At 42.9% G+C, this 20539-nt stretch overlaps 1 protein-coding gene across 4 annotated transcripts in view; it reads right to left on the reverse strand.

Annotated features, from left to right (window-relative positions):
• Positions 1-20539, reverse strand: part of STRBP (spermatid perinuclear RNA binding protein) — a 192335-nt gene that overhangs the window by 95044 nt on the left and 76752 nt on the right. For all 4 annotated transcript variants that reach the window (XM_075324113.1, XM_075324110.1, XM_075324111.1 and 1 more), the window contains exons 3-4: positions 18182-18341; positions 1010-1224 (exon numbers count right to left, since the gene is read on the reverse strand). In XM_075324113.1, coding sequence (XP_075180228.1) covers positions 1010-1224; positions 18182-18184 — 218 coding nt within the window. In that variant the 5' untranslated portion in view covers positions 18185-18341. The remainder of the gene's footprint in view (positions 1-1009; positions 1225-18181; positions 18342-20539) is intronic.

Genomic DNA, 20539 nt, shown 5'->3' on the forward strand with positions numbered 1-20539 from the left:
GGACTCAGGTCTCAGGTATAGACAGGGTGACTGATGTAGTCAGGCCAGGTGGGGGTATGGACAGGAATGGTGAGCACAGCAGGGGTAGACAGGTATAGGAAGGCAGACTCAAGTACAGGTGATGGAAACAAGGACAACGGGACCTGACAGACAGGACACTAACTAACTGAAGGTGTTGTGCAGGCACCTCCCCTAATGGGAGGGTGCCTTAAATACACAGTGCCTCTCAGCCATAGGCTGAGAGACATTTCTGGAAAATTAGAGGAGGGCTGGTGTGCGCGCGAACGTCTTAAGTGTACTCTGGAGAACCCTGTGTGGCATGTACAGGGCCTGGGAGGTGAAGTGGATGGACGGAGAAGTGCGGTGGAGGACGCGACCCGGCAGGGGCGGTGAGTAAGTCGGCATCTCTGCAGAGGCGCCGATGCTAGTGATATATTACTGGAATCAGGGTCTCTGCCCCTACATTAGGATGCTCTCACATAGAAAAATCCTGGTCAAAAATTATTTTAAAAGAAGTTTTCCAGTTTATGATACTAGAAGGCATATTCCAGTTATCTCTTTGCTTGGATAGACCGGTGGGATCCCAGATTATCACCATCCCCCACAGTCACAGTGGTCAAGCATGCACTGTTGCTCCATTAAAATTCTATACCGCAAACTGCAAGTGACCCCCCGATAGGTCCCAGAAACCATAAAAGCCAACCTAGAAGGATACCATCATAAAGATGGTAAAACATTAAAGGAAAACTATATTTGAACCACTAATGTTTTCACCAGGCCCAGTCATATCTGTTCTACTAAATACTTATATAAAGGCTTTGTTTTATTTATAAAAAAAAAAAAAAAAAAAAAAAAAAAAAAAAAAAAAAAAAAAAAAAGCTTATTTTTTCATAATTTATACCTATTGGAAGTGTATGAATAAATTCACAACGCTCTGCTTTGATTTGACCTTTTCTTCAAGTATTGTCATCTTTCTTTGTACATGTGAGATAAGTGCGTCCCTACTTACACGGCATTTTCTTCCTTTTCCTCCGCTTTACTTTGCGGGTCATTCTCTGTCGAAGGTTTGGTGCGCTCGTCCATCCAGTCGGAGACGTGCTTTAGGGCGCCCTCCACCGTGGACACCATGTTCTGGACGGCTTCCAACTCCTCTGGAGACGGGTAAATGGTGGAGTGTTTCGCCATGACGTGGCGATCATCATTAGCAAATGATCGAATGGATCTCTAGAAAAGGAACAGAAAAAGATTACAAATAGTACTTCGAAAACAAATAAAGAATTGCACCTAAATGTATCAAAAAGTCTTTTTGTGCTATTGTCTTGTGTATGTTTTCTGAAGACACATAGTATATTAACTTAAAGGGGTTGACTACTACGATACGATACGATACACTTTATTGATCCCGTGGGAAATTTTGGTATCACTAAGACAACCCGTTCTGATTCTACATGTTTCCACCAGGTAAAATACAAAAAGCCTATACTCGCCTCCCGTGCCGGCGCCATTCCTGCGATTTTGGGGTTTGGGTTCCTGGCGCTAACATCAGGTTGTGACATCACGCGTGCTCAGCATCCAATCACCACCCAAGTCACACTCTCCGCCTTCGGACGCAAGAGTAATCAGCTCTCACTTCCTGTCCGAATGCGGGGAGAGAGAAGCTGGTGGTGATTGGATGCGGGGCTAGCAGGATGTCACAACCTCATGTGAGTCCCGATTACGGCGCCGACACAGGAGGCGAGTATAAGCTGCATTTTTTTTTATTGGGGGAGACATTTCGAAGGGGTTTTCCTAGTAGTGGTCAACCCCGTTAAAGGGACACCAGGTTTTTACCACCTAATCTGAGAGCTGCATAATATAGGGGCAGAGATCCTGATTCCAGCAACGTATCACTTACTGGGCTGCTTAGTGTAGTTGTGATAAAATCACTGATTAATCAGCAGGAGATTATCATGAGGACTACTTGGCATGCTGCCAGATAGTCCAGCATATTCACAAGCTCTGTTAGACCTGCAACAGAGAAAACATTGATTGATTTTATCAAAATGACAGCAAACCGCTCAGTAAGTGACACCACTGGAATCAGGGTCTCTGTCTCTACATTATGCTGCTCTCAGATGGGGGAGCAAAAACCTGGTGACAGATTCCCTTAAAGGGGATTTTTCACTGGATTTTTTGAATTTCAGAGAAGTACCTCCTCCTATTGCCGCTGATCAACTTATTGTGGAACAGTTCTTCTTTTTCTTCTGTGCCCCTCCGTTCCAAAGTTATGCCTCCGGTAATAATGCTGCAAATGTTCTCTTCAACAACTGGGTGTGTTCCATAGAACTTCTCTGGGGGTGTGGCAATGTCTTGATTGGCCAGCGTCACAGGGGAAAATGCAAATGCCCAGAAGGGCTGAAAGGAAAAGTATCACCATTATTGCCGTAAATGAGGAACGGAGGGGCACAAAAGAAAAAGAAAAACTGTTCCAGAATCAGTGGAGTAGCGCCATTTGGAGCAGGTACTCCGTTTCAATACAAACAAAATCCAATAAAATGCCACTTTAAGCAAACTTTCACAAATGAAGAAAAAAAATAAAACTAAAAATGCAGGAGAAGTTGACACGGTACGGATTTCTAGGTTTCTTTGCAGGTCAGTTTACGCTGCGTAAAAAAAACAAAAAAACACAGTGGGCATGAGATTTCTATAAAACCCATCCACTTTTCTGAAAGTCATTGAGAGAACTTAGCCTTAACGGGATCTCCTGGAGAGATCTTTCTTTACTCCACCGGCCTGCACAGAGTCCAGCGCTGCCATCTTTGCTTACTGACTGCAGGGGAATGTCTAGACTGCTGCGCACAAAACCACTGCAGCCAATCGCTGAGCTCAGCGGCTCTGCTGATGGAGAAGGCATACCCAATCACACACACATAAATTATATACAGTGGAATCTTGGATTATGAGCATAATTGGTTCCGGGAGTGAGCTCTTAAACCAAGTTACTTTTATATCAAAGCGAATTTTCCCATAGAAAACAATTGAAATATAGGCAATTTGTTCCACAACCCAAAAATACTTACTGTATTTATACAAACTTATACAGTAATACAAACTAATGTACTGTATTCTTATAACATGATTACAGTACACTAATACAACATACTGTACAATACAGTAAAAATCATAAAACAAATTAAACTGCACATTAGTTTACCATAGAGTTGTTGGTGTGTGGGAGGTACAATACAAGCAATGGGCTGCACTGGTCAGCCAAAAGTACAGTACTGTATTCACAAATACAAATTCATAGACATGCTATATGGTATATATTGTACCGTACAATGGTATACTGTGTACAGAATACAGTACATATGTACAGAAAGTTACCTCCAGAGCGGGTCAGAGTGCGGTGAAACGACGGAACCGGAAGTGTGTGGTGAGTATTTGCTCTTATTGCAAAGCATTGCTCTTAAACCAAGTTACAAATCTGTAAAAAAAATTTGCTCATCTTGCAAAACGCTCTCAAACCAAGTTACTCTTAATCCAAGGTTCCACTGTATATATGCGCTGCCTTCTCCCTCCCTGAGGAAGCCGGATTTCGGCACCTGATCCCGAAGAGGTGAAACGTACGTTGGTGGGGTATGGAGGAGCTCTTTTCATACATACTCAGGACTCTGCACTGGCCACTTTACAGCATTGTCTTTTTGTTATGTTGCTGACCTGATCATCTGGATACAATCGGGTTAGGCTGCTTTCACACTATTTTTTTTAACATGCGTCATGAACGTTTTTTTGCTGTAAAAGCGGATCCTGCTTTTACAGCAAAAAACGCATGCTAACGCATGTGTTATTTTGCAGGATCCTGTCACTGGATGTTTAGGGGCGGGCATTGGAGTCATGTGATCGGGAGTGAGGGGAACTAAACGTGCCAGACTGGGAGCCGGCTTCTTACAACTGCGGAGGTTCGTAACCAAGGTAAACATCGGGTAACTTGCTTGGATACCCGATATTTATCTTGGTTACGAGTGTCTGTACACGTAACCAACGTAAACATCGGGTAACTAAGAGAAGTGGTTACCCGATATTTACCTTGGTTACGAGTGTCCGCAGCTCTCAGGTGGGAGAGAGAGACAGGAGAGGGAGGGGGAGAGACAGAGAGAGAGAGGGAGGAATGAGAGGGTGGAGGGAGAGGGTGAGAGAGAGAGGAGAGAGAGGGACTGATCACCCGAGACTGGTTTCTGGGCATGCTCAGTAGAGCAAGCAGGATCCTGTCTATCAGCATGCCAGCGTTCACATGCGTTTGCATGCTGTTTAGTCAGGATCCAGCAATTTGCAGTATTTGGACGCAGCTCAAAAACGCTACAAGTAGCGTTTTTGAAAAATGTTAAAAAACTGCAAGTCGCTGGATCCTCACTATAACGCACGCAAACGCAGGTGAACGCATGTTAACGCGAGTCCATTGCAAATGCATTGAAATGAAAACGCATTTGCACTGGATCCGCTTTTGCGTTAAAAAAACGTTCATGACGGATGTTAAAAAAACGTAGTGTAAAAGCAGCCTTAGGGGTTATGTGGGCTTATTTATAGCTATTTATTGTATGCACTTGCACTTTCTTTCAATTTTGTTGAGATTGCCCTAATACCTTACCCTTATAATATATGTAGACCGCTCACATTTTGAATAACTATTTTTGACTTATGGTGCTACCAGACATTTTGTCCTGTTGTATGTATCCCATCCCTCTAAGATTGTATCTTTTTCGCTGGTTGCACATAACAACACTGTACATTTTTTGCACTTTACGACTCTTGACCTCTGATCTTTCATACTTTTATATATATATATATATACACACATATACACACACACACATATACACACACACACATATATATACATACATATACACACACATATACTGTATATATTTGGTATATTTCCATGAGTGTGTGTGTGTGTGTGTGTGTGTGTGTATGTATGTATGTGTGTATGTATATATATATATATATATATATATATATATATATATATATATATATATATATATATGTATATATACATATATATATATATATATATATATATATATATAGATATATATACACACACACACACACATAGAATTATACCAAATATATACAGTATATGTGTGTGCATATGTATATATATATATATTATATATATGGGCAATGATTGAAGTAGAAAATAAGAAAATAATCATTGGCTGCAAATCTGAGTGGTTGCACAGATGTGATGTAGTGTGAACACTGGCTGAAGCCTCTTGATCTGCTACTCTGTGTATGTGATGGATATCTTCCATTCTTCCGCTGCTGTGCATTTTTATAAAATACCACTCCGGATATAAACTAGTCGGAGCTTTCGACGGGCCACCGCACATGCATTGTATGGAGTAGAACAAAAGGCTAAACGAGAGGCGTGCGGACAGCTTTAGATTAGCCATCACATCCCTTTTCTGGTGGCATCCCAGCCTTACAGCGTTAACCAATACATCCACAATACCCAGTTTATACTTTGCGTTACCCCTTTATCATATCGTTTTGCCATTCTTGTCCTAGGCTTTAAAGGGAACCTGTCACCAGAGTTTTCCCTATTAAACTAGAAGTGTCCCCTTCTGCGGCTCCTGGGCTCATTCCATGAAGCTGCACCTTGGCCCGGACTCCACTTCCAGACCCCAAAAATAACTTTATAAAACTTAGCCCTTAGGTATGCTAATTACCTTGGTTGGCCAGATGGGCGGGCTCATTTTCTGCTCCTGTCCTCCCTCCTGCCGCTGATCGCCGGCCTCCTTCCTTGATTGACGTGATGATGCCTCCGTCATCCTCCTCGTCGCATTTTCAAATCTCGCGCCTGTGCAGTTAGATCTGCTCGCGCAGTTCGCTCTGCCATATTGCGGGCAGAGCAGAAAACAGCTGCCCTAGCTCGCGCCGGTGAGAGCTAACCTCGCAGGCGCGAGATTATGGGTGGGTACTAGGATGACGCTGGTGAGGTCATGCACAGAACAGACCTCACCAGCGCCATGCTCGTACTCGCCCATAATATCGCGCCTGTGCAGTTAGCTCGCCGGCGCAGCTATGTTTTCTGCTCTGCCTGCGATATGGCAGAGCGAACTGCGTGAGCACAGGTGCGAGATTTGAAAATGCGACGAGGTGGATGACGGGGGGCATCATCCTGTCAATCAAGAAAGGAGGACAGCAAACAGCAGCAGGAGGGGGACAAAGAAACAGAAAATGAGCCCACCCATCTAGCCATCCAAGGTAATTAGCATACCTAAGGGCCAGGTTTTATAAAGTTATTTTTGGGGTCTGGAAGGAGAGTCAGGGCCAAGGTGCACCTTCATAGAATGCAGCCCAGGAGCCACAGAAGGGGAGACTTTTAGTTTAATAGGGAAAAATCTGGAGACAGGTTCCCTTTAAGCGCAGATGGCATTACATAATGAAAACGTGCCAGCTATCCCTTCTCCTGTGTGCCGAGAAAAGAAGTCTCACCTAGGGGTCAGCACAATGACATTATAGGCGTTCTTTATGTTCTTCGCCTGCTCGGCTGAGGCCTACATTTTATTTAAAGCTGGGTAATGCAGGAGAGCGAGTCCGCAGATGCAGCCGCCGGGGTGTGCGGCTAGTCACTGAGGGACGGCTGCAGAGGCTGGGAGGGCTGCTATGTATTCAGGACGGATTCCAGATGCAGATTCTCGCTTTGCAGCAATGTATAGGAGCCGGACGAACATTCGGAGGAGACGTGATCAATGTGTTAGGATGCTGTATACGCTTCCGGATGTCATAGAGTACAACGTATGCAAATATTTGTTCTACCTTTACATGCGTTTCTCCAGTGCCAGCGCAATTTTCATACGCTTTGCATAATTCCTGCACAATGAGAGCGGCTGGGCCTAACGCGAGGGCTACGAAACCGTGCTCCATACTCAGTAACCTCATGATTGGTTATGTAGGGGCATGGATCTTTAATGCTTTTGGTATTTTTCACTTGCACTTACTGATAAGCCATGTGTCAAAATATGGCCCCCGGCCAAGGATTTGGAGAATTCGGCCTACAGTTGCTTGACTATGTGGTCGACAGACCCTGGGGTCAGCAACTGTGTAGGTCAGGAGGACGTAATGGGAACTAACATTGGTTGCAGGATGGGGGGGGGGGGGGGGAAGCAAAACGGCAAAGACCCTCTGTGTAAGAAAAGTACACCCCCTGTTCAGTGGCTTAGCCCTCTCCGAAATAAATCACTTACTGGAAACAGAGGCCAGAAAAATGTTCCATCAAATCCCTATAGACATTGTAGCAAGAGTGATGACCAGCCTCCACACAGTTCACATGAAAAGAGGCTGTGTCTGCCTCCATGGAGTATACACCAGTCACCCTCCCCATAGACACCAAAAGAAAGAGTCGTACACAAGCATGACCACCTCCTTATTGACTTCTATGGGAAACCCTGGTGATATCCTGTGCATAAGCCAAACATTTTTTTACAATTGGAATACCCCTTTAAGACCAGTTTTCTAGCCCTGACCTGGGCAAAATGCGGCTTGTGGGCCATATACAGCACCCATCAGAACAGCCAAAGGGCTTTATGTGGTGTCCTGCCCAATATAGCGGCCCCCTGTCCAGGGTCTCACAATCACTGCTATCTGCACTGTCTGGTTGAGATACTGCAAAATAAAATGGTGAAACAGGGAACAGTCAGCTCGTACGCCAATAATTTTGCCTGACATATCAACGGGCATGATTAATTTACATCTTGTCAGCTGTGCAAAGCACCGACCAGAGCAGCGGATGTGGAGACATTATATGGGCTATGCAGGGTCATTATACTGCACGAGGAGCTATATGGGGGACATTATACTGCATGAGGGGCTATATGGGGACATTATACTGCATGAGGGGCTATACGGGGACATTATACTGCATGAGGGGCTATATGGGGACATTATACTGCATGAGGGGCTATACGGGGACATTATACTGCATGAGGGGCTATACGGGGACATACTGCACGAGGAGCTATACGGGGGACATTATACTGCATGAGGGGCTATATGGGGACATTATACTGCATGAGGGGCTATACGGGGACATTATACTGCATGAGGGGCTATATGGGGACATTATACTGCATGAGGGGCTATACGGGGACATTATACTGCATGAGGGGCTATACGGGGACATTATACTGCACGAGGAGCTATACGGGGGACATTATACTGCATGAGGGGCTATATGGGGACATTATACTGCATGAGGGGCTATACGGGGACATTATACTGCATGAGGAGATATGCGGGGACATTATACTGCATGAGGAGATATGCGGGGACATACTGTATGAGAGGCTATATGGGGACATTATACTGCATGAGGGGCTATGCGGAGACATTATACTGCATGAGGGGCTATATGGGGACATTATACTGCACGAGGGGCTATGCGGGGTCATTATACTGCATGAGGGGCTATACGGGGACATTATACTGCATGAGGAGATATGCGGGGACATTATACTGCATGAGGAGATATGCGGGGACATATTGTATGAGAGGCTATATGGGGACATTATACTGCATGAGGGGCTATGTGGAGACATTATACTGCATGAGGAGCTATGCGGGAACAGTATACTGCATGAGGGGCTATACGGGGATATTATACTGCATGAGGGGCTATGCGGAGACATTATACTGCATGAGGGGCTATGCGGGGACATTATACTGCATGAGGGGCTATGTGGGGTCATTATACTGCACGAGGGGCTATGTGGGGTTATACGAGAACATTACACTGTATGAAGGGCTATGTGAGGACTTTATACGGCATGTGGGGCTGTGTGGGGGCATTATGCTGCATTAGAGGCTATATAAGAACATTATACTGGATGAGGAGCTACAGTATGTGGGTGCATTATACTGTATGAGGGGCTATGCAGGGACATTATACTACATGAGGGGCTATGTGAAGACAATATACTGCACGAGGGGCTATGTGAGGACATTATACTGCATGAGGGGCATTGTGAGGACATTATTCCGTATGAGGGACTATGCAGGGTCATTATACTGTATGAGCGGCTATGCGAAAACATTACACTGCATGAGGGGCCACGTGAGGACAATATACGGCATAAGGGGTATGTGGGGGCATTATACTATATTAGGGGCTATATGAGGACATTATACTAAATTAGAGGTTATGCGGGAACATTATACTGCCTGAAGGGCTATGCGGGGTAATTATACTGCCTAAGGGGCTATGTGGGGAGATTATACAGCACGAGGGGCTAGCCGGGCACATTGTATTATATGAGGCGCTATGTGAGAACATTATACTGCATGAGGGGTTATGTGGGGACATTATACTACATGAGGGACTATGCAGGGTCATTATACTGTGTGAGGGGCTATGCGAGAACATTACACTGCATGAGGGGCTATGTGGTGACATTATAGTATATGAGGGGCTATGTGAGGACATTATACAGCATTAGAGGTTGTGTGGGAACATTATACTGCCTCAAGGGCTATGCGGGGTCATTATACTGCCTGAGGTGCTATGCGGAGAGATAATACAGCACGAGGGGCTATGCGGGGATATTATACTATATGAGGGGCTATGTGGGGACATTATACTGCATGACGGGCTATGCGGGGACATTATACTGCATGACGGGCTATGCAGTGACATTATACTGCATGACGGGCTATGCAGGGACATTATACTGCATGACAGGCTATGCAGGGACATTATACTGTATGAAGGGATTATGGGGGGACATTATACTGCATGACGGGCTATGTGGGGACATTATACTGCATGACGGGCTATGCAGGGACATTATACTGTATGAAGGGATTATGGGGGAACATTATGCTGCATGAGCAGCTATGCGGGAACTATATTGTCCAGCTTCAGTGCAGTACCCTTGGTAACCCCTCCCCATCAACGTCAAAGGTGATGACAGCAAGTGCACCTGACCACTGCAGGAAATCACTGACGCTGGTAATTGGCTGCAGCGTTTCAATGACTGATGGACAGAATATGTGTACTGGCAACGACCACTTGAGCGGAGGCACTGGAACAGGCTGGGACAGAGAAGGGGGTAGACAATTTCCTACCCTAGAGAATTGTAGATAATGCAGTAAGGTGACCACATGTACCCTATAAACCTGGAAGACGACCTCCTCCGAAACCGTATTAACCCCTGAAGGGCCGGACAAACAGATTTCACAATATCCCATCCAGCACATCAGGTTGCAGCAATCTTTCAAAGTCACCTTGAAGGTGAAGGCGCCGGCGAGTGACATTCAATCAGAGAATAGTCTTTGTTAAATTCTTCTTTAGCGCTGTTCAATAATTCATCTCTCTGGCTCTCAGCACCGAGTGCAATAATCAGATTTCATGCCATTGGTTTACAATGGGGCTGATAAATCCTGGGTACCAGCGAGCAAGGATGGTAAAATCACAGAGTGCAACGTTAATTGGTGCATCCTCGAAATGTCATTTACTACAGGATTCTGCAACGTGCAGAGAAAACAGTGTTATATCGGAGAGGACACGCTGCAGATCCATCAGCTCCGCGGCACACGATGCAGCAGAAAATGAAGACACGGATGAAGCGGTATCTATCCTGTCCTCTATGCCCAAGGTCGTGCATTACCGCGATTGCACGGCTCTGTGTACAGACGTGTTGTCAGGGACCAGAAGACGAGCAAACACGGCGCCGTCTTATCCCATAGAGCAGCGCGTCCTTCTCCAATGACAAGCGCAGTCCTGTATGTAGGCACGTCCCCACAGTGCAGGGCTGGGGCACATGCTGCCGGACTGCCAAGGACGAGTAGCCGGATTCCTGGATTCATGAGCCACCATGTGGCAGGCTATTTTTTTTTTTCTTTTTGCAGATTATAAGATTTGACACTTATAATCTGCAACAAAGCATCTTAATAGAGACTTTAAAAGCTTCAGATTTGGCAGCGTGCTGGGATTATTTGGAATTTTCTGCCTTGTCTGAACTCATGCTTCACATGGTTCGCATAATCTAAGTATGGCATTTTCTCATGTCTTCTGCCCTAAGCTTCTCTCCAGGAAATAAATAGATTAAAATGCTATGTAGTTCATACATTTATTTCCTGGAGAGAAGCTTAGGGCAGAAGACATGAGAAAACACCATACTTAGATTAAAATGCTATGTAGTTCATACAAGTATGGTGTTTTCTCCTGTCTTTTGCCATAGGCTTCTCTCCAGGAGACAGATTAAAAATACCATGTATTTTATACATTTAAGTATAGCGTTTTTTCATGTCTTTTGCCCTAAGCTTCTCTTCAAGAGACAGATTAAAAATACCATGTATTTCATACATTTATCTCTTGAAGAGAAGCTTAGGGCAAAAGACATGAAAAAACGCTATACTTAGATTAAAAATACCATGTATTTTATACATTTATCTCCTGGAGAGAAGCCTATGGCAAAAGACAGGAGAAAACACCATACTTAGATTAAAATGCTATGTAGTTCATACATTTATTTCCTGGAGAGAAGCTTAGGGCAGAAGACATGAGAAAACACCATACTTAGATTAAAATACTTAAATGTATGCAATACATGGTATGTTTTTTTTTCATGTCTTTAGCCCTAAGTTTTTCTCCAGGAGATAAATTAAGAATACCATGTATTTCATACATCCTGGAGAGAAACTTAGGGGAAAAGACATGAGAAAACATCACACTTAGATAAAAATATAATGTATTTCATACATTTAACTATAGCGTTTTCTCATGTCTTTTGCCCTAAGCTTTTCTTTAAGAGATAAATGTATGAAATTCATGGTATTTTTAATCTAAGTATGATGTTTTCTCCTGTCTTTTGCCATAGACTTCTCTCCAGGAGACAGATTAAAAATACCATGTATTTCGTACATTTATCTCCTGGAGAGAAGCCTATGGCAAAAGACAGGAGAAAACACCGTACTTAAATGTATGAAATACATGGTATTTTTAATCTAAGTACGGTGTTTTCTCCTGTCTTTTGTAATAGGCTTCTCTCCAGGAGATAAATGTACGAAATACATGGTATTTTTAATCTGTCTCCTGGAGAGAAGTCTATGGCAAAAGACAGGAGAAAACATCATACTTAGATTAAAAATACCATGAATTTCATACATTTAAGTATGGTGTTGTCTCATGTTGTTTACAATAGGCTTCTCTCCAGGAGATAAATGTATGAAACAAATGGTATTTTTAATCGAAATATGATGTTTTCTCATGTCTTTTGCCTAAAGCTTCTTTCCAGGAGATAAATGTCTGAAATAAATGGTATTTTTGATCCAAGTATGGTGTTTATTCATGTTTTTTGCCCCACGTTTTTCTCCAGGGGAAAGATTAAAAATACCATGTATTTCATACATCCTGGAGAGAAGCTTAGGGGAAAATACAAGAGAAAACATCATACTTAGATAAAAATACTATGTATTTCATACATTTAACTATAGCATTTTATCATGTCTTTTGGCAGAAGCTTCTTTTCAGGAGATAAATGTATGAAATAAATGGTATTTTTAATCCAAGTATGGTGTTGTCTCATGTCGTTTGCCATATGCTTTTCTCCAGGAGATAAATGTATGAAATTCATGGTATTTTTAGTTTAAGCATGGCATTTTCTCATGTCTTTTGCCATAAGCTTCTCTATAAAATGAGTGAAATCCATGGTATTTTTAAAAGCTAAAAATTAATTCCTGCAAAAATGAAGGGCTACATGGAATCGGTCACGAGGTCACCCATCTGAGCGGCACAGATCCAGATTCCAGCGATGTGTACTGGGCTGCTTGCTGTAGTTTTGATAAAAATCCCAGTTTTATCTTCTATCAGTTCTCTGAATGCAGAGTTCTGCATAACGCTGCCTACACCACTGATTGGCAGCTTTCTGTGTACACTGTGTATAGACAGAAAGCTGCCAATCAGTGGTGTGGGCGGGGTTATACAGATCAGCAGGTTTACTAATCCTATAGTGATAAAATCAGTTTTATCAGAAGGAGATTATAACAACTATAATAAGCCACCCAGTAAGTGACATAATCACTGGAATCAGGGTCTCTGTCTACATTATGCTGCTCTCAGATTAGGTGGTAAAAACTGTTCCTTTTAACCCCTTGTTTTTTTCCTCCGTACGGTTAACTTGACCTGACACTATGATTCAATAATGTAGATACAAACATACAGGTAGTGGAAAAAAAAAATATGAAATTTGCCACACTTTTTTTCTTTTTGCTTTTGATACCATATTCCAAGACCCACAACATTCTCACTTTTCGGGCTCTGGGGCTGTGTCATTGCTTATTTTTTTGTGCCCTGAGCGGTTTTTATTGATACTTTATGGGGTAAGATACAATGTTTTGATCGCCTCTTATTGCAATATTGTGGTGCCGCAAAAAAGTAAACTGGAGTTTTGATATTTTTTTTTTTCTCATTACGACGTTTAATGATCAGATGAATTTAGTTTATATTTTGATAGATCGGACTTTTACAAACTCAGTGATACTAAATATGTGCATTTTTAATTGTATTTTAACGGTTTTATTTTTAACGGGTCAAAAGGGGGTGATTTAACTTGTGTTTTTTTTGTTTGTTTTCATATTTTTAAAAACTTATTTCAACCCACTTTTACTGTATTTAATAGCCCCCTTAGGAGACTTTAAGCTGCGATCATCTGACTTCTTGTGCAATACATAGCAGTGCATCAGCACTGCTATGTATAGCAGAAATCACAATCTTCCATGAACACTGGATTTCACAGGAGACTTTTAATGACAGGCACGTGGGTCATCAGTAGAATGAAATGTCCCCCCAGTGCTAGGACTATTTCCGCTGCATGTTACATGCCACTCAACAGGTTAACAGCTACGAGCGGAGTTCTTCTCTGCCCGTAGCTGTTAGAGGCACATGATGGCTGATTAAATCAGCCTTCATCTGTAAGGAAAGATGCAGGCTTGAAGTGTGAGCCCGAAACAAAGGCAGTGACACGAGACATATGACGTACATGTACAGTATGTGAAGAGGACAAATGGGTTGTCCAGGCTTCCAACATTGATTGACGAAACCAGAAGTGCGGTGAAACGCGCGTCGAGGTGGGGGTGGCATTTAGCAGCATAGGACATACACATGGCTACAGGTAACGATATTGACGCAATGCCCTTTATGTAGGTCCTAGAGGCTGGTACATTATACTAACGTATGGGTTGCCATCTATATCAGTTACGTATGTAGGGGGCTAGTGGAACTAGTGGAGTTATATACTTATATTGTTCTATAATGATCTATGATATTTTGATCTATGCACTTTATATTTGTAGTCCTACTACCTTTACTTTTAATGATATGTAACCGTTACAAGCTGTGATAGCTTTAATTTTATACATGTCCATGTACTGCTCTTCCTTCCGCCACCCTTTGTAGTGCGGCGTTTTTTCCCCCCTATGTCCTAATAGTGTAGTCTATGAATAAAGTATTTTTTATTATTGCATGTGCTTGCATATTATCTAATAAATTTTCTATTGACCAATATATTCTGTGCTCTTGATTTGGTATATGTAGGTTATTACAATATTGATTGCCTAGCTTTAGAAAAGTCATCAATATCAGATTGGTGGGCGACTGACACCCAGCACCCCCACCAATAAACTCTGGCTGAATGTAAACCGAGAATGGAGCTGGAACATCAAAGGACCATTTCATAATTCATGTGTAGCGGCCATTGCCAACTAAATGGAGGCTAAGCGGCAGTTCTCAGCAATGGCCACTACATGGCGATGTCACAGCTCCGTTCACGGTTTACATCCACCCACGATTGGTGCTAAAAACAGGCGATTGGTAGGGGTGCCACCACCAATCTAATTTCGGTGACCTTTGCCAAGAATAGGTCACCAATATCCTCAGCCTGGACAACCTTTTTCATGTACCTCAACATAGAAAGATATTTCTTTCTCCACTTATGAGCCACTTCTCCAACATTCATCAAAACAAGGCAGACCGGAAGTTCACTGAAGTAACAGATTTCTGCTGACTATTGATGTCTATCAAGAGGGAAAGAGGAGGAGCAGAGTGAGACGGGCAAAGACGGTGCTGCTTTTTAGTAATTCTTCCCCGGATGCACAGCTACACTGCTCAGTACTGCTGCACGATGTCCTTTATACTGCTGCATAGAAACAGGAGCAAGAATTCCTCATGTTTGTGAGTGCGATCTATGGGAGACATCATAGCCGATTCATCAAATTCATTAAAAAGCGCACGCCACTGGATGAATTTGGTGGATCTAGTTAATAGTGTGTACCTCTGTGCGCTGCGCCAAAAGTGCTACTCCAGTCAGGGACTGGTACTGACAATTTTGAGGAATCTGACAAGTGGGTGTGGCTACAACTTTTTCCACCAAAACTATGCCTATTTCAGAGGAACCTAGTCAAACTGCAGAAAACCTTCCCACTAATTTTGCAAAATGTTTAAGTCACTCCTTGTTTGGTAAAAAGTGTGCAACCTTTTAAGCTTTTATGCCACTTTTCTGGCATAAACGTTTTGATGAATGCACCCCATAGTGTTTATTCTTGAAGTATTCTATAAAATGACTACAATAAAGAATTTATATTGCCTTTGATTTAATTACATGGAATCTCTCTGCAGGTTTTTTGCCACCTCATCTGAGGACAACATAATGTAGGGACAGAGACCTTGATTCCAGCGATGTATCACTTGCTGGGCTGCTTGCTAAAGTTTTGACAAAATCATTGTTTTATCAGCAGGAGCTTATCATTAAAGGGAACCGGTCACCAGATTTGGGGTCTACAACCTGCGGCCACCACCAGGACACGTCATGCACAAAGGCTTCAGAAGGAAGATGAAGATGGCCAAAAGAGGAGGCACCGGAGACGCATAATATGGCCCAACTCCACCACAGCGTACATTTTAGGTATTATAAAGTGAGTTTTACGTTCTACACAGTGGCCTGGGCTCATGTGAGAATGCTGTATATAAGAGCCCACTAGTGGTGGCCGCAGCTTATAGGCCCCAAAACGGCTGACAGGTTTCCTTTAAGGACTATTTGTCATGTGCCATGTAGCCCTACATGTGTACAAGCTCTGTATAACCACGCCCCCACCACTGGCAGCTTTCTGCCTATGCACAGCGTACACAGAAAGCTGCCAATCAGTAGTGTGGGCGAGGTTATACAGAGCTCAGCAATCAGAGAACTGCTAAATCTGTAGCAGATAAAATAGTTTTAATAATGACTACATCAAGAAGCCCTTTAATTGACACATCGCTGGAATCAGGGTCTCTGCCCCTCAGATGGGGTAGCAAAAACTTGGTGACTCCCATTAACCTTTCATTTTTGCATGATTTCATTTTTAGCTTTTAAAAATACCATGGATCTCTCACATGTTATAGAGAAGCCTATGGCAAAAGACAGGAGAAAACACCATACTTGTATGAAATACATGGTATTGTTAATCTATTTATCTCTTGGAGAGAAGCTCAGGGCAAAAGACATGAGACAAGACCATACTTTGATTAAAAATACCCTGTATTTCATACAGTTATCTCTTGGAGGAAAGCCTAGAGCAAAAGATATGAAAAAACACCATACTTTGATTAAAAATACCTTGTATTTAATAAATTTATCTCTTGACAGAGAATACTAGGGCAAAAACCACGAGACAACACCATACTTTGATTAAAAATACTATGTATTTCATAAGTATGGTGTTTTTGTGTCTTTTGCCCTAAGCATCTCTACAGGTGATAAATGTATGAAATTCATACATTTATCTCCTGGAGAGATGCTTAGGGCAAAAGATACAAAACCAACATACTTATGAAATACATAGTATTTTTAATCAAAGTATGGTGTTTTTGTATCTTTTGCCCTAAGCATTTCTCCAGGAGATAAATGTATGTATTTCATACATTTATCTCCTGGAGAGATGCTTAGGGCAAAAGATACAAAACCAACATACTTATGAAATACATAGTATTCTTAATCAAAGTATGGTGTTTTTGTATCTTTTGCCCTAAGCATTTATCCAGGAGATAAATGTATGTATTTCATACATTTATCTCCTGGAGAGATGCTTAGGGCAAAAGACACAAAATAACACCATACTTAAATTAAAAATACCATGTATTTCATACATTTATCTCCTGGAGAGATGCTTAGGGCAAAAGACACAAAATAACACCATACTTAAATTAAAAATACCATGTATTTCATACATTTATCTCCTGGAGAGATGCTTAGGGCAAAAGACACAAAATAACACCATACTTAAATTAAAAATACCATGTATTTCATACATTTATCTCCTGGAGAGATGCTTAGGGCAAAAGACACAAAAAACACCATACTTAAATTAAAAATACCATGTATTTCATACATTTATCTCCTGGAGAGATGCTTAGGGCAAACGACACAAAAATCACCATACTTAAATTAAAAATACCATGTATTCATACATTTATCTCCTGGAGAGATGCTTAGGGCAAACGACACAAAAATCACCATACTTAAATTAAAAATACCATGTATTTCATACATTTATCTCCTGGAGAGATGCTTAGGGCAAAAGACACAAAAAACACCATACTTAAATTAAAAATACCATGTATTTCATACATTTATCTCCTGGAGAGAAGCCTATGGCAAAAGACAGGAGAAAACACCATACTCAAATTATGCTACATATGCAGGACAAAAACGGATCAACGCACCAAGAAAGACAGACAACTAAAATAACACAGTTGTGATTTTCACATTCCCTTATGAAATTCAAGTTAACATCTGGGAGTAATGCCAAAATACTCTAAGCTAAAAAACAAACAAAAAAAAAAACAAAACTGCAATTTTTTAAAAAATAGCAATAACAAATAAAATCACCCTATTTTGGTATAACTGCATTACAGCTTTTGTATGTAAAATAAAAAATTATATATATCTCCATCTAAAAACTATATATATATATATATATATATATATATATATATATATATATATATATATATTTTATTTTTTTTCTTCATACATATACTGTATATATATTCATGTCTGAGGAATGGGGAGATTGCCCGGCTTGCCGGTAAGCCCTGGGAAGTTTTCTTCCCGTAAATGCTGTAACAGAGCGACCTTGTGTGGAGTAGGAGGCTACTCACCATCCTGATGAATGGATGTCACTGTTGCTCCTCTGCGTCTCTCTCCGCAGGTATCCACAGGAAAGCTACTGTGTGGCACAGACTCCACATACGTCTCCGGCCCTCACACATCAGCTGGACATTCAGCCAGTTTTATGAGTCTGCAGCAAGCCATAAACCCCTAAATAAAGAAAAAAAAATAAGAATAACTACAATGTAATAAAATATTCCACCAATAATAGTTTTACATACACAAAACTGTAACAAATGTCATACACAGGGGAAAAAGTAACGAAAAAGCTTCTCCATAATTCTCTTATTAGCTTATTTCACAACAAATATGAAGATGGCAAATGTTATTTTTTTTTCTTCAGCTGTATCAGACACCTTATCTTGGAAGGCTGTCCTCCAGCTTACTCTTTATAGTTCTTGTATTTTCACTTTTACATTAGAACATAAATTGGTTATCTGCCATGTCTCCTCAGATATCTTATGCAGATCAGATAATCATACTGTATTTTTTTTGCTGCAGCAGACGTCCTAGAGTAGCTTTCTCCTTCCCTGGTTGAAGCATGCAGAGTAGACCACCATTATTTTCCTTAGTGGTGCACTCACTATGCAAGTGTGGTATCTGTTTGTTCACTCCCACAGCACGAGCATACGCTGACCACAGCACGAGCATACGCTGACCACAGCACGAGCATACGCTGACCACAGCACGAGCATACGCTGACCACAGCACGAGCATACGCTGACCACAGCACGAGCCTACGCTGACCACAGCACGAGCCTACGCTGACCACAGCACGAGCACACGCTGACCACAGCACGAGCACACGCTGACCACAGCACGAGCACACGCTGACCACAGCACGAGCACACGCTGACCACAGCACGAGCATACGCTGCCCACACCACGAGCATACGCTGCCCACACCACGAGCATACGCTGCCCACAGCACGAGCATACGCTGCCCACAGCACGAGCATACGCTGCCCACAGCACGAGCATACGCTGACCACAGCACGAGCATACGCTGCCCACAGCACGAGCATACGCTGCCCACAGCACGAGCATACACTGCCCACAGCACGAGCATACACTGCCCACAGCACGAGCATACACTGCCCACACCACGAGCATACGCTGCCCACAGCAAGAGCATACGCTGCCCACAGCACGAGCATACGCTGCCCACAGCACAAGCATACGCTGCCCACAGCACGAGCATACATTGCCCACAGCACGAGCATACACTGCCCACAGCACGAGCATACACTGCCCACAGCACGAGCATACACTGCCCACACCACGAGCATACGCTGCCCACACCACGAGCATACGCTGCCCACACCACGAGCATACGCTGCCCACACCACGAGCATACGCTGCCCACACCACGAGCATACGCTGCCCTCACCACGAGCATACGCTGCCCACACCACGAGCATACGCTGCCCACACCACGAGCATACGCTGCCCACACCACGAGCATACGCTGCCCACACCACGAGCATACGCTGCCCACACCACGAGCATACGCTGCCCACACCACGAGCATACGCTGCCCACACCACGAGCATACGCTGCCCACAGCACGAGCATACACTGCCCACAGCACGAGCATACACTGCCCACAGCACGAGCATACACTGCCCACAGCACGAGCATACACGGTCCACAGAACAAACCACCAAGTGCTTATGGGAATTGTAGTTTATCACCATTAAATGCAAGTGATGTATCCTTACTCCCAGGCAAGACCACTCAGTCTAGACTTTGAATATAGATCAGAGGACAAAATCTGAGAAGCAGCATCTAGGGGCATCTTCCAGTGTGTTTTTTGCAATGAATAAGAAGATATATGGGTTCACAGAAAACAACCAATCCTGGGATAATCCCTTAAAACTCCCCAAATCTTGATGTTTCCATAGCAGGACCTTAATTGATTGGAGATTCAACTACCAATTTATCATGGCCTGAAAGTGTGATCGCCAAAATTAACCCTCTAGTAGTATAATCCTTGGTACAGTTTTTTTACATTCAGACTTACGTAGGAACCTAGTGAGTTGATACGCACGGCACTTCTGGGGTGGTGCTCAAGTTGGGTCCAAAACCGTCTCAAGTAGATTTAGAAACTTGGCACTCACGATAAATGTGCATAGTGGTCTTTTATTGTGAAGAACTTGTAGGACCAGCACAAGCACAGATGTTTCGGTCAAAGACTTTCATCAGTAGGCGTGCAGGGGGTCCTCACAAGGGGTAGCAACTGGCGTAGTCAGGTATGAGGCGGTGTCCACCACTGTCTATGTGTAAAAGCATCATACCTGACTACGCCAGCTGCCAAGTAGCTATACCTTGCTATACTTTCTGAGGAC

This window comes from Anomaloglossus baeobatrachus, chromosome 9 (assembly GCF_048569485.1).
Source record: "Anomaloglossus baeobatrachus isolate aAnoBae1 chromosome 9, aAnoBae1.hap1, whole genome shotgun sequence".
Taxonomy (NCBI): domain Eukaryota; kingdom Metazoa; phylum Chordata; class Amphibia; order Anura; family Aromobatidae; genus Anomaloglossus; species Anomaloglossus baeobatrachus.